Here is a 15,273-nt window from a genome sequence, read left to right as displayed (position 1 = left end):
TTGTAGAACTGCCTGTCATATTCTGGGCTTTTTCAACAGCCTGAACATGAGTGGGGGTAGTGAAGGGCGAGGGTCGAGGGAAAGAGAGCTTGGGGGAGCGGGAGATCCCAGCTGGATCAACAACAGAGAGGGAGAACAAGGAATAGGAGACCATGGTAAATGAAGACCACATGAGAATAGGAAGAAGCAAAGTGCTAGAGAGGCCCACAGAAATCCACAAAGATACCCCCACAACAGACTGCTGGCAATGGTCGAGAGACAGCCAGAACTGACCTACTCTGGTGATGGGATGGCCAAACACCCTAATGGTCTTGCTAGAAACCTTATCCAACTACTGAGGGATCTGGATGCAGAGATCCATGACTAGGCCCCGGGTGGATCTCTGGGAGTCCAATTAGCGAGAATGAGGAGGGTTTATATGAGCAAGAATTGTTGAGACCAAGGTTGGATAAAGCACAGGGACAAATAGCCAAACGAATGGAAACACATGAACTATGAACCAATGGCTGAGGGGTCACCAACTAGATCAGGCCCTCTGAGTGGGTGAGACAGTTGATTGGCCTGATCTGTTTGGGAGGCATCCAGGCAGTGGGACCGGGTCCTGTGCTCATTGCATGAGTCGGCTGTTTGAAACCTGGGGCCTATGCAGGATTGTTTGGCTCGGCCTGGGAGGAGGGGACTGGACCTACCTGGACTGAGTCTACCAGGTTGATCTCAGTCCTCGGGGGAGGCTTTGCCCTGGAGGAGATGGGAATGGGGTGGGGAGCTGGGGGAAAGGTGAGGGGGGCGGGAGGGGGGAGAACAAGGGAATCCGTGGCTGATATGTAGAACTGAATTGTATTGCAAAATAATAATAATAATAATAAAAAAGTTGGCATTAACTCACCCTCTTTAGTATTCCCTTCATAGTCACTGTCTTGTGTCTCTTTGTAGAACTTCCTGTCATATTCTGGGCTTTTTCAACCTGACAATGCTGTTCAAAACAGAAGTTAATAGTCCTAGAATATTTAGCACTCTGATTAGAATATTTCACACACACACACACACACACACACACACACACACACACACACACACAAACCCATAAGTAAAATTATTTACAAATTTAAGCAGATATTGGAATCCATTCTCTAGAGTTATCAAGGATGTATAGAAATTCCTAACCATATCTACAAGAGGATATTTTGTCCATTGGGAGAATTTTAGGAGTTTCTAGAAGGCACGATCTCAGTTGATTCTTAAAGGTTATCATAGAAGGCATACAAAGAAGACAATGTGAGAGTGATATTGAAAAAGACAGCAGCTACTTCACAAAGCATGGCAAGGAAAGGGGTGCAGCGTATTCTGAAGTCTGTGGTGTCATGAATATAAAAGAAAAATACGTGAAAATGCAGATTACCCAAGGCTCTCCAAAATGTTTTAAGAAGCAAGGAATTTTTTTTAAGAAACTGATGAGCTATAAACTTATTTTAGCAGGGGTTATACATGGCTTATACAGAGAAAACTTGTACTATGAGCAGAGAAAACAAACTAAGAAAATCAAGCCTATAAGGAGGAAAACTAAGTAGCTACTGAAATAATTTCACCCAGTTAAATGCTGTCATCAGATAGTACTGTAAGCACCAAGACCCAGAGAGCAAGGTCTAACATCAGGCAAAACAGGATGCCAGTGGAAGCTGTTTAATGAAGAGCCAAGTGGACTAGGGCCAATGTCTCAGCAAAGGTCACCCTATTGCACTCAACACTCATTCCTGTACATGGAGAGAGGATGCAGCCCATCTACAAAAGGGTCGCTTAAGCATGGGCAAGTCAGGAGTTCACAATGGGACAGCCAGGAACAATTTCCAGCCCAATAAAGAGTGAAAACAGGAACAAAGGTCCAACATCAGTTATACATAATGGAAAAAGAACCCAGTTTTCAACCCCACAGCCCCTACTCTAAATGCTGATTTTCATGCTTTCGTCTATCACAGCCATCACCCATCTAAATCAGCTATCATCATCAACAGGGAAGAATTTCTTAGACTTAGTTATTAACTGAGAGATTCTATGCTCATTTCTCACAGTGGCACAATTAGTAATCAGTTCTCCTTTTCTCACATCCACAGCTCTGGGCAACACCATGGCATGGGTTGTTCACTCACCTAGGCACACCCTGTTTTTGAAATTACCTATTTATGTACGTGATTCTGTATACTGTTATTCTCTTGTAATCTGAGAGATGGTGAATGAAAACAAGAGAAATATTCTTCTGTCCAGATCAGAGTCTATCAGCGACTACAACTTTAGAGTAGTTAAGTCCTCAGTCCTCACTGATCCATTCCCATAACTAAGAAAATGCAAGACGATTATAACAGAATTAAGATTGCTGACTTAATGGAAGAAAAGTTCCAAAGGATGCTGGATTGAGTGAACTGATAGGACTGTGCCAAGATATTCCCGAACTTGGAGACCTTGTTGATACACTTAGGAAAAAAAATGGCGAAAGATAATAATAGGAGAGCATCCTGGATGTCCCTTCCCCAGTGTGTGTGTCGGGGCCTATAGAATGGCAGCACTTCAGATGTTAATAAGCTGTTAGAAACTTGGGCAACTCCTTTCCTACAGAGAATTCCAATGCATTTAGAGGTCTGCCTTTGGGGTGGGTGAAGGAAAGAAAAACAAAACAGAAGTTGCTCAGAGAAACAAGAGCTTCTAATACAGTGGAGTGGATAGAAAATTATAAAACAGGATTTTAATATCACACTTAAGAATACTTCAGTCAATCAACACAATTCCAAATTAAGATATACCATCATTAGCATATTTTCTGGCAAACAAGTGTGAGTCAATATTTAAGTAGAATCTTGACTCTAAGAGATTTGAAGAAGTTCCCATTTATAAAGTTACTGGGTTCAAAACACATGAAAAAACAAAGTGGGCGTATTGTCTCATGCCTGTGATCTTAGAACTCAATTGGTTGGAGCAGAAACATCTCCTGTTTAAGACTATCCTGGAGTTCATGCTGAGATCTTATCTCCAGAAAATAAAAGGAACCCAAAAGGTAAGCCATCCAAGTCTACTACTAATCCATTGTCAGCACTCAGACCAGGTCACAGTTTCCTCCTCTGTTCCTCTAATTTAGGCAACCTACAGAAGACAATCTGTCATATCATGATGCAAACTTTAGATTTTTTTCAAAATAAATTTATTTATTTATTTATTGTTTGTTTGTTTATTTTTACATCCCAGCCACAGTTTCTCCTCCCAGTTCCTATCCCCATCCCCTCTCTATTCCTATTCCTCAATTCACTCCTCCATTTCTGTCTAAGAAAGGGCAGGTCTCCCTTGAGTATCAAGAAAACATGGCAGCCGGGCGGTGGTGGCGCACGCCTTTAATCCCAGCACTCGGGAGGCAGAGCCAGGCGGATCTCTGTGAGTTCGAGGCCAGCCTGGGCTACCAAGTGAGTTCCAGGAGAGGCGCAAAGCTACACAGAGAAACCCTGTCTCGAAAAACCAAAAAAAAAAAAAAAAAAAAAAAAAAGAAAAGAAAACATGGCATGTCAAGTTTCAGTAAGTACCTCTGCATATAGTAAGGCTGGTCAAGGTGACCCAGTATGAGGAGTAAGGTCCCACATTTCAGTATAAGAGTCTGAGACAGCCTCTGTTCCCACTGTTAGGAGTCCCTCAAGAGGACCAAGCTACATACCACAACTTGTATGCAGAATGCCTAGGTCAGTCCCATGCAGACTCCCTGGTTGTCAGTTCAGTCTCTGTGAGCCCCTATGAGCCCTGTGAGTTAGTTGATTCTGTGAGTTTTCATATGGTGCCCTTGAACCCTCTGGCTCCTACAATCCTTTGTCTCCCTCTTCTGTAAGATTACCCAAACGCCACCTAATGTTTTGCTGTGGGTCTGCATCTGTTCTCATCAGTTGCTGGATGATGCCTCTCAGATGACAACTGGGCTAGGTTAGGCACCAATCTGGTCACAGGAGATGGCCAGTTCAGGCTACATATCTACTATTGCTAGGAGTCTTAGATAGGGTCGTCCTTGTAGATTCCTGGAAGATTCCCTTGTGCCAGGTTTCTACCTGACCCCTCAATGCCCCCCCCTTTCCAGTAGTCTCTTTCAGTACCCTCCCCCCCCTCCCCCCCAACCAAATCCTTCATGTTCCCATTCCCACCTGCCCTCAGTCCACTCACAAAATCTCTTCTATTTCCCTTTGTTAAGGAGATCTGGGTGTCCTTCCATGAGCCCTCATTGTTACCTAGTCTCTCTGGGTCTGTGGAATGTAGCATATTTAACCTTTTTTTTTTTTTTTACAGCAAATATCCACTTACGAATGAGTACACGCCATGTTTGTCTTTCTATTCTTAAAAGCAAACTATAGGAAAAGGGGCTGGGATGGGGCTTGACTGGCATGCATAAATATACCCACGGGGGAAGACTATGTCTTCCATTGCACCTGAGAAGAGCAGGGAAGCCCTGATGCAGTTGCTGTGTCTGTATTGTCTGTTGGTGGCAGAGGTAAACAGGAAGTATACTGAGACACAAGCAGGAGGCAAAATAGCTAAATGGACTTCAGCTGTCTTACAACAGTTTACTGTCTTTTCTCTATTTCATTATTAAAAACAACATCAAAAGCAAAGCCAAACGTGCTGCAAAAAGACCCAGACAGGATGAATCCAGCACTTCCCACCTTATCTCCAACACAAAGGAAGGTTTGGAACTAGAACCAACTATAAAGACACCTTCATCAGAGGTATGCTGTCTAAGATCTCGCTGAAAAAGCACCCACTCAGCTTGTTCTCCTCAGTATCTTTCTTTGAGTAGTTCCTCTAAGCCTTTTATCTGTGCTATGGACTTAGCAAAAATGAAGTGAAGGGTCAAATTCACGATTTCTGGTCACTCATTTTGTTAGGACTGCTGGACTGTGTACTTTAGTACGATGTAATTTCCTGTAACAAAAAAAAATAAAATAAAATCATTACTTACTTTGTACGTGTATTTATGGATTGCATACATGTGTGTGCATGCATTTGTTGATACCAAAGGAGGACTTCGAATACTCTGCTTAATCACTTTCTGCCTTTTTCCTTTGAGATAGAGTCTCTCTCTGAACCTGGGGCTATGCTGGTAGACAGCAAGTCTCAGAGACCATTTGGAAAAATAGCAGATATGACTTTCCAAAGCCTGTTAAAGGGCATTAAACATCAACTTGTACTTTCTAAATCTAAGCGTAGTGTTCTCCCATCATCAAATGTGAAGAGAGGATTGACATAAATGAAATGTTTCTATTCCTGCATGAGATGATCCTATGCTCTTCTCTGGCCATTTGTTCAGAATATTCAGTTCCCAGTGAATCAATAGAATCAGAATCCAATAATATGAAGTAAATTATCTCACACAAAACCCCAAGTTCAATCTCTAACACACAAAAGGGACAATCAGCCGTTATCAGTATAAGATGCATGCATTTTTTTTCCTTTGAGAAAAAATGGAAATAAAGCCATAAAAATTAAAGGCTATACAATTCTATCATAGGATTAAATCAGTCAGTGCTTCTATGAAGACCTCAGTGAGAAGCTTCTGTTCTTGACAAGGTATATGTTGTTATGAAATAATTTATGATCTCAATAGACTATATATAGTATTTTCATTTAACCAGAGTTATCACATGATTGATCATTTAAAACATTTTATCTTTACAGATATTTAAATGAATCCTGATTGGGCTTCCTGTATACTAAGCAAGCATTCTACCAATTGAGCCACGACATGATTACCAAAAATATTAACTCTATGGTCCATTCTTTCAAGATACTCCACACTTCTCCACAATGATAAAAATCTTGAAGAAACTTATCATCTAATCTTCTGCTAACTCATTTATTTACTGTAACCATTCATCCCTCTAGTGCACATTTTAAAACCTGACAGCCATTTACAAATGCTTAATTATTTTATTTCATTCTACCATTACACCAGGTTGTGTTACTTGGAGTGTTAAATAAATGTGCACATCTAATTATCTGTTTTCATCAATGATGATAATAAGATAATTAAAAACATACATGTTTGGAGAAAAGACCATTAATAATCATGTTTGTTTGTATGATATCAGCTTGAATAACATCATCTATTTTCTTTTTCTTTTTCTTTTTTTCATTCTCTTTTTTTGGGGGGAGCAAAGACTTTTTAATGAATATATTTTACAAATACACCAGAGTCATGTAGTGTTGCCTTCATTGGATGTGATTCTGGGCAGAAAGTCTGCACACTTCTTTGTAACTAGAACTGCAATAGCAGCACCTTTCATTTTGCCTTTACTGTTCATTATGACTCCTACATTATCTTCAAATTGGAGAAAGCCCCCATCTTTTCTCTGGTATGGCTTTCATTTTGAATTACCACTGCTGGATGGATCTTTTCTCTTTCTTCTGGTCTCAGAAGATTTACATCCCAAGGGATCAGAGACACAAAGAAAACAGTAATAATTGACATGACAGTTACATGAAAGTTTTTACATACTTTCACGTTTTTACTTTTTACCTTTGAAGCTAAATTTAAGATCTTTTAAGGCTTATGTCTCGTATAAGTTTAGTTAAATGTTTTAAAGGCGCTAAAATCTGTATAGCCTTATGTACAAATGTTTTATATGTACATGTATATGTTCATATATACAGCACTTTTGTTTAACCAATTATAAAAATAGTATTCAAAAAACCTTAACCTAAGCAGATATTTAAATGAGTTCTATCTGGTGCATCCTAGGCTAACACTACATTACCTGAGCTACATCCCATCTCCCAAAGTTTTAACTTTGTGGTCCATTATTTCAGGGTACTTGTTGCTCATTTATAATCAGATTACCTGAAAGGGTGGTGGCAGGGATTCCTGCGTGCCAAAAAAAGCAGACAATCTGGAGTGGTTTCATTGGAAAACTGAGGAAAGAAAACCCATAAGTGGAAGCCAATCTTGCTGTTAGCCCCATTGCCCAAACAACAAACCTGAGTTAAATTGAACCAAGTTATCTTTGGCCAGTTTTATAAGACATGCAGAGTCGGGATTCCAAGCAAAGCCAGTGAAATTTAGTGCCCAAGTTTCTAAGAGACATTATAATTAGGAAGGGAAGAGGCTAGATGTTAGGGGTCCCAATATGTGATCTATAATACCTCCCACAGCCTGGAAGGAAAACATACAGAACAGAAGTATTTTTAAAGGGGGAAAATGTGAAGATTATTTGACCTGATTTCTGAAAACCATTTATCAGAATACAAAGAATTTAAAAAATCAGTTTCCCCTCAGAAACATGAAGACACAATTACCAAATCACCTGACATCATGACAGCACAGTCATTCCAGGGAGAACATAAACTTCCAGAACTTTCAACAACCAACAGATGCCCAGCTGTAAGTGAACCACAGATGCCTCAGGGGCCTCCAACAACAATCTCCAGCAGCCTCCAAATTCCCCTGGAGCCCCCAGAAATATCATGCACCATATTGACAATATCTCAGGGTCCTTCAGCTCCATTTTCCACAAGTGACCAGACTTCTCAGGTGTCTCCAGTAACAGCCCCCAGCAGCATCCACACCGCTCAGGTCACTTCAATCCTTTCTTGTAGTCACCAAGATCCTCTGAAGTCTCCAAAAACAGTGCCCAGCAGTGCCCCAGCCTTTCAAGCAAGCCCAGCAACAGTGATCAGCAACGTCCAGGCGTTTTTAAATGCCTCAAGCAACAGTGCTCAGCAGCAACCAGGCCTTTCTGGTGACTCAAGCAACAATGGCCAGTGGTTCTAAGAGTCCTCAGGTATCTGCAGCAACCATAACCAGCAGTTACAATGCCTCTCAGGTCACTCCAGCAACAGTGCCCAGAAGTGTCCAGGCCTTTCAGGTGATTCCAGCAACAGTGCCCAGCAGTGTCCAGGCCTCTAGGCTGACTCCAGCAACAGTGACCCGTGGTTATAAGAGTCCTTAATTGTCTGCAGCAACCATATTCAGCAGTTACAGTACCCCTCAGGTCACCTCAGCAACAGTGCCCAGCAGTATCCAGGTCTTTCTGGTGATTCTAGCAACAAAGAGCAGTGGTTATAAGAGTCCTCGGGTGTCTGTAGCAACCATAAGCAACAGTTACAATACCCCTCAGGTCACCCCAGCAACAGTGCCTAACAGGTTCAATCCTCCTCCACTGTCTCCAGCAACACAGCCCAGCAATTTCAGTACTCAACAGTTGTCATTGGCAACAGTACCCAGCAGTTCCTCTGCTACTTCGGTGTCTCCAGCAATATCACTCAAGGTAATGATTGGCTGTTCTCATACTATAACGACAACAGGAACTAGCACAAAGAATTTCCCATGAACCCCCTATGATGTACAATGTTTTGTTTTAATTACTTTTATTGTTGTTTTGGCTTTCATCTTTACTTTTCACTCAGTGGATCATAAATGTGATATTTTATTGGAAAATGTGATGTAGAAATATAAAGTTAAGCAGAACATATCACCAGTGATTTCTTCTTCATGTTTTAATTATACCAATATCATTTTAGAAAACTTAGGTAAGTAGATAGTGTAGATGTAACCAACCGTCTTATTAAATAAGAAACACAGAGCCGATTCAGAGCTAAGAGCCTCACCCTTCCTGCTTCAGCGATCCTCTTCAGCCAAGAGAGCTCTCCGAAAGGGGCTACTTCCTGTCTGTTCGTCTTTATATAGACTGTCTGTTCTGCCTTCTTGTTGGTTGTAAACCCAAACATATGACTGCTTTGTCACTGCCTGTATGTACAGCCCTCTAGGTCCTCTATGGTATTGAGATTAAAAGATCTAGCTAGCTCTGTCTACCAAGTGCTGGGATTAAAGGCGTGTGCCGCCGCTGCCGCCGCCGCCGCCGCCGCCACCACCACCACCACCACCACCACCACCACCACCACCACCACCACGCTCTTGCTATGGCTCTAATAGCTCTGACCCCCCGGGCAACTTTATTTATTAACATACAATTAAAATCACATTTCAGTACAAATAAAATACCACCATAAGATAGCACACACAAAAAAATAAGTAAGTTGTAAGTGATCTATAATCTCTTTATAAAAATGTCACATTTCACTATCCAGTATTGTTTATTTAACCTTTGGTTACATATACGAAGAATATCCTTTATCTACCAGATTTGCATCACAATACACATATTTTTCTATAGCCTACAGTTTAAAAAATCTATTTAAGCAGGCCTGAGAGATGGCTCAGTGGATAAAAGTACTTGCCACATAAGCCTGACAACCTGAACTTGAATCACCAGAACCCATATGAAATCTGGACACAGTAACATCCATGTGTATAAACCCCATGTGTCCCAAAGCAGAGACTGAAGACAGCTACAAGAGAGTCTACAGAAACAGCCGGGCAGCGGTGGCGCATGGCTTTAATCCCAGCACTCGGGAGGCAGAGCCAGGCAGATCTCTGTGAGATCGAGGCCAGCCTGGACTACAGAGCGAGATCTGGGACAGGAACCAAAACTACACAAAGAAACCCTGTCTCAAAAAACAAACAAACAAAAAAAGAGACTCTACAGAAACTCACAGGCCAGCTTGTTAGGTATGTCCAGTAGTGAACTAGAGAATCTGCCTCAGACAAAGTAGAAGGTGAGAACCAACATCCAGTGTTGGCGTGTGAGCACAGACACATACACACACAGGGACACACACATACACACACACACACACACACACACACACACACACACACACACACACACACTTCTACCCCCAACACACACAGTCACAAAATATTTTTTAAAATAGTTAATGTGTCTTAAACTGCCATTCGATCAACCAATGTAGATTTAAATGATTTTATTATCTGAAATATTGCAAAGTTCATATATTATAAAGATAAACCTGTGTGGTTTGACTTTAGGCTGTTTCCAGTATTCTCTATTCCTGCAAACACTGAAAACATCTAAAAACTTTTTTCATTCTAAAGAAGTATATAACTTCTGCTCCTTAAGTCCTGTGCACCGTCCATCAGGTGTTCTTTACACCATTCTGAGGTACTGCTTAAGCCACATTGGGAGTGCACTTCCCTAAGGTTAGAAAACATTGGAGCACATTGATGAGTAGTCGGAGTTAAACCTCACTATCCACACATTTCCAAATCAGATCACAGCAAGTGCTGTTGGTTCATAACTACTTCCCTACACCGGTCTCTAGAATCACTGTGATTGCTACCATACTTCTCCATTTCAAAGTGTGTTCCTGAACTCAGAAATAGTACATAATGGCTAGGTATAGTGGCATGCACCTATAATTCTAGAAAAGACTGGTGGACCTCTGTCAGTTCAAGGCCAGCCAGTAATACACATTCAGACCTTAACTCAAAGAAAAAAAAAAAAGAAAGGGTGGAGGGAGAAGGAAAGAATGAAAGGGAGGAAGGGATGGAGAGAGGGGGAGGGAGGAAGGGGGAGAGGGAGAGGGAGAGGGAGAGGGAGAGGGAGAGGGAGAGGGAGAGGGAGAGGGAGAGGGAGAGGGAGAGGGAGAGGGAGAGAGAGAGAGAGAGAGAGAGAGAGAGAGAGAGAGAGAGAGAGAGAGAGAGAGAGATTATGCAGACTGTCAAGTACTGTGGAGACAGACAAGTGGTCAAATAACTGTTAATTCCTTCCTTTTCCAAATCCAGGATTCTCCTCCAGGGCTGCTCTTACACAGATGGAAGAGCTTCTAGTCTGAATTATTCAGATTAGCAGAGCCCTGGGATGCTTCCAGTGGCTGACTATTTAAGCCTTTTTTACAAGACAGTACTGGGGTGTGTGTGTGTGTGTGTGTGTGTGTGTGTGTGTGTGTGTGTGTGTGTGTGTGCCTGTGTGTGTCTGTATGAAAAGATTTGGAATTTAAGGTTTTAAAATGTACTGTTAGACTCGTGATGTAGCTCACAGGAAGAGAATTTGTCTGGCATTCAGGAGGCCTTGAGTATATTCCCAAACACCACAAAAATACTAATACAATTTATTTACCTACTGTGAGTAATTAGTACTTGCTAGAGTTACTGCCCAGATCTCCATTACTTATGTCGTAGCATATCAGGCATTGGTTAGATTTTTCCACTCTACCTAGTAAAGCTATTCTTTAGTGTCAGTCTCCACTGTGCCTGGTTTTCCTGTGTTCATTCTATGCAGAAACCAAGAGTGAAGACTGTACCTAAGCAACCTTCTGATGAAGATGGTCACCACCAAGGTCCCAAACAAGTGATGGTATTAAAAGCAACAGAACCATTTATATACGACAGGTGAGAAGACAAAAGATGTTCCATGCCACGGTGGCCACTGAGACTGAATTCTTCAGAGTGAAGGTTTTTAACATAGTCCTAAAGAAGAAGTTCATTGTTACTGGACTGGACATTGTTAATATATATAATGGAGTTTTTATCTGAATCTGTCAAATGTTAATGGACTAGACATTGTTAATGTAATCTTGACTGTATATATTGTATATACTTATTGGATAGTTTTTCTTGTATTAGTTATAAGCTTTTTTAAAATTTTAGACAAAAAGAGAGGAAATGTGGTGGTATTGTGTTCCCCAAAATATTGTGTACCTTAATAAACTTATCTGGGGTCAGAGAACAGACAGCCACTAGATACAGAGGCTAGAAAATGGTGGCACTCACGCCTTTAATCCTAGCATTCCAGAGACAGAAATCCCTCTGGATCTCTGTGAGTTCAAGGCTGCATTGGAAACAGTCAGGCATGGTGACTCACGCCTTTAATCCCAGAAAGCAGCCTTTAATCCCAGGGAGTGGTGGTAGAAAGCAGAAAGGTTTATAAGGCGTGAGGATCAGAAACTAGAAGCATTTGCCTGGTTAAGCATTTGCCTGGTTAAGCATTCAGGCTTCTAGCAGCAGTTCAGCTGAGAGCCATTGGGATGAGGACACAGAAGCTTCCAGTCTGAGGAAACAGGACCAACTGAGGAATTGGCAAGGTGAGATAGCTGTGGCTTGTTCTGTCTCTCTGATCATCCAGTGTTCACCCCAATAACTGGCTTCAGGTTTGATTTTATTAATAAGAACTTTTAAGATTCATGCTGCAGTTCATCCTCAACAAAGTCATTGTCATCTCAGATTATACTGGCCACAATAGTTTTCTAGAAATATACAGAGCCTCCAGCGTATCTGAGGTGAGCGGCACCAATATGATTAATATCCCACTTTCACTGAGACAAAGAGGCAATGCAACTCCTAAAATCAATATTGTTTGTACACAAAGAGGAGGAACATTTTTGAATGGAGTATTTGCAGCATATATGATAAGCCATTGCATTATTTTGTGTTTCATTTGCACCCTCAGATTTTAAGTCTAACTTGGCAGTTTGAATGTGGTCAATTTTCTGCATAGAGGAAATCAAGACCTCCCTGGTCAGGGAGAGAAAGGTGGAGTTTCCCACTTTAAGGTGTGGGATAGTTCCTTCACATTCTTATCATGGTATCACCATGAAAATATTTTAGAAAGAGACTCGACACAAAATCTAGAATTTTATTAACTATGTGATCCATTTATAGTACTTTATATCAGTACACATATTCTTAAGATTCTGTTTGTTTGCATTCTTCCCTACCCATATCAGTAGTAACTTAATTATAAATAATGGTTGCAGCCCTTGCCTGAATAATTGTTGTGACAAATAGAATAAGAAAGCAAGTTGCTAACATACTGGTCATCTTATCTTTAAACTGTTCTCACTTCCATTCAGTTTACTTATACCATCTTTATTAATTCTTAGAGAATTTTACCACAAAGTGTCTTGACAATATTCACCCTTCATTCTTCTCCAAACTCCTTCCAAAACCATTTTCCCCACACTGCTTCACATCCTCTTTATTTTATTTTTGAGAACAGCCTGTCCTGAATCAATAGCCTGGCTCTCTGGTTCTTACAGTCTTCCTGCCCCCACTTCTGTGACATTTCCTGAGCCTTAGGTGTGTGGATTATGTTAAGAATATATTAATTGGGGGGGCACCCCATGGGCAGTTGATCTCTGTATTTCGGCCAGAAATATATGTGTATGTGTGTGTGTATATATATATATATATATATATATATATATATATATATATATATATATATGCAGAGGGCATAAGGTCCTTGTACTCACAGATGAATACTGGGGAAACCAGGAATGTTAAACACACAGGGTTATTTATTCAAAGGAAGAGATATATAACCTGTTTTCCACCCAGAAGGCTGGAAATGGAGGTGGTTAATAGCCTGGTGACTATCTGTGCTATCTATAGGGCTCCCCTAGACTCTTAGGTTTATCTCAGCCATTCTCCCTAGACCCATTTCTTGAGCATTGTTTCTCAGTCAACAGAATCTATCATTATGGAAGGGGTCATATGTACTTTGTAAAAAGTTTCAATGTAAACATGCCTTAAGCTTTCTTTTACACACAGGATTGAGTTAATTGTCAGGAAACTTTTCTCCAAAATTGTACAGTGCTTAAATATGCCTAAAATAAACTGCCCAGTGTCAGACTTCAGGAGTTTGAAACAATTCCTGCTATTGAGTAGGGGTTGAACAAGTTTCTTTCCTGCCTCACGTGGATCAATACTCTGTTGACCCTGGTGTTTGCAGAGACCCTCTACATATTTGTCTTTCTAGTTCCATGCATTTACCTGTGTATTTCATTTTTTATAGCTAAATAGTATTCCATTTTATATATGCATCACATTTTTATTATCCACTTATCAGCTGAAGGACATTTAGATTGTCATCATCTCCTAGCTATTGTGAATAAATCATCAATGAACATAGCTGAACAGGTTTTTATGGAGTAGGGTGTCAATTCCTTTTGGGCATGCACAAAGCAATGGTATAGTTGGTCATATGAAAGATACATTTTAGCTTTTAGAGAAATCTCCACACTGATTTTCAGAGTGCCTGCACCAGTTCGCAATCTCGCCAACAGTGAACTGGGGTTCCCCTTTCCCCACAGTCACATCAGCATTTGCTCACCAATGTTTTCTTGATCTTAGCCATTCTGACTAGATTTAGATTCATCAAGAGATTGTTAAGCAAGTGACCTCTATGTTAAATCTTAAGAGAAGCAAATATAACAGACTAAAGAAACACAGTTTCATCTCTCAAGTTATGACAGTGGACAAGAAATAAAGAGGAGATTGAAGAATTCTTGGACTTAAGGTGCATCTTTCAGTCCCAGTTTCGCTGCAAATAGCATATGTAGGTGACCTAACTACTTGTTCAAAGTGTGGTCTCCTATTCTGATGTACATATTCAGCGGTGGCATCTTGCTTTCATCCGTAGTGTTCTCTGCAGCATGTCTAAGTGACTATGCACATACATCTGGCTGTAGCCTTAACAAAGGAAACAAAAGACAAGTGAGGAAAGCAGAACGAGATGTTGCATACTTAATGTGTGAAGTATTTGGAATAGAGTGGATACATGTGTGCATTGAGAAAATGGCATCCTTTTAATGGGGACTTAGATAGTCTCAGACTCAACAATGAGCCACCAGTCACCCTTCTGAGTTCTTAAGAACCTAAGACACCCACAATGGCAATCAACTTTATTCTGACTTTTTTCTACTTGGGCTCCTAAACTCTCATCTTTACCAATGTTGTAGAAGGAAAAGTGTTCTATAATAACCCATCAGATAAAGACCTTAAATAAGAAAAACTTGAGAGACATTTCCAAATCAGGGTTTGTGAACCAGATCCCCTGAAGCTGTGCTGTACCCACAACTCTAAACTTAGGCCTGTATTTGCCTTATCAGAGACAAGCTAACACAATTTACATCTCATAGATGGGACAACACTTTACACATTTCTCAGAAGATGAATATTAATTATTTCTTTTTCAGAAAACAGTGAGGAATGAATTCATTTACTATGGAACAGAAGATAAACAGGGAAGATGGAGGAGGTGGTGCATGGACAACTTACCAATACGTAATGGGAAGCAGGAGAAAAACTCAGACTCTTCTGCTCTGAATTGAGCTCAAGTGTGGCTAAGCGGCAGCTGAGATCTGGGAGGCACAGTCACTTGCAGGTGTGTGCTCTAAAGCATTCTTCCTAGCCAACACTTTTAATATCCTGCTAAGACTTGGCTGCAACAGAAAGGAACTTGAGTTTTAAACATTAATGTATGGAAACATTTTCTTACCATCACTTCTAAATGGGGTTATTTTTGTTTGGCTTCCTTTTGTTTTTGTTTTCTTGAAAATTTTTTTTTGTAGAATATATTCTTATCACAGTTTCCCCTCCATCAGATCCTCCCAGATCCT

At 40.7% G+C, this 15,273-nt stretch overlaps 1 protein-coding gene and 1 pseudogene across 1 annotated transcript; both read left to right on the top strand.

Moving 5' to 3' along the window:
• Nucleotides 1-46: 46 nt before the first annotated feature.
• LOC128109325 (inteferon-activable protein 208-like) lies at nt 47-5,263 on the top strand. Its single transcript, XM_052736521.1, is given in 7 exon segments — nt 47-56; nt 2,220-2,317; nt 2,320-2,386; nt 2,389-2,481; nt 2,949-3,043; nt 4,698-4,742; nt 5,084-5,263. Coding segments are annotated over 7 exon segments (588 nt in total).
• Nucleotides 5,264-7,324: 2,061 nt separating this feature from the next.
• On the top strand, nt 7,325-15,160 carry LOC128109324 (pyrin and HIN domain-containing protein 1-like; annotated as a pseudogene).
• The last annotated feature ends 113 nt before the right edge of the window (nt 15,161-15,273 follow it).

The sequence above is a fragment of the Peromyscus californicus genome, unplaced genomic scaffold (assembly GCF_007827085.1).
Source record: "Peromyscus californicus insignis strain IS unplaced genomic scaffold, ASM782708v3 Scaffold_14__1_contigs__length_90479793_seg_2, whole genome shotgun sequence".
Lineage (NCBI taxonomy): Eukaryota > Metazoa > Chordata > Mammalia > Rodentia > Cricetidae > Peromyscus > Peromyscus californicus.
This window is presented reverse-complemented; position numbering and strand designations above follow the sequence as displayed.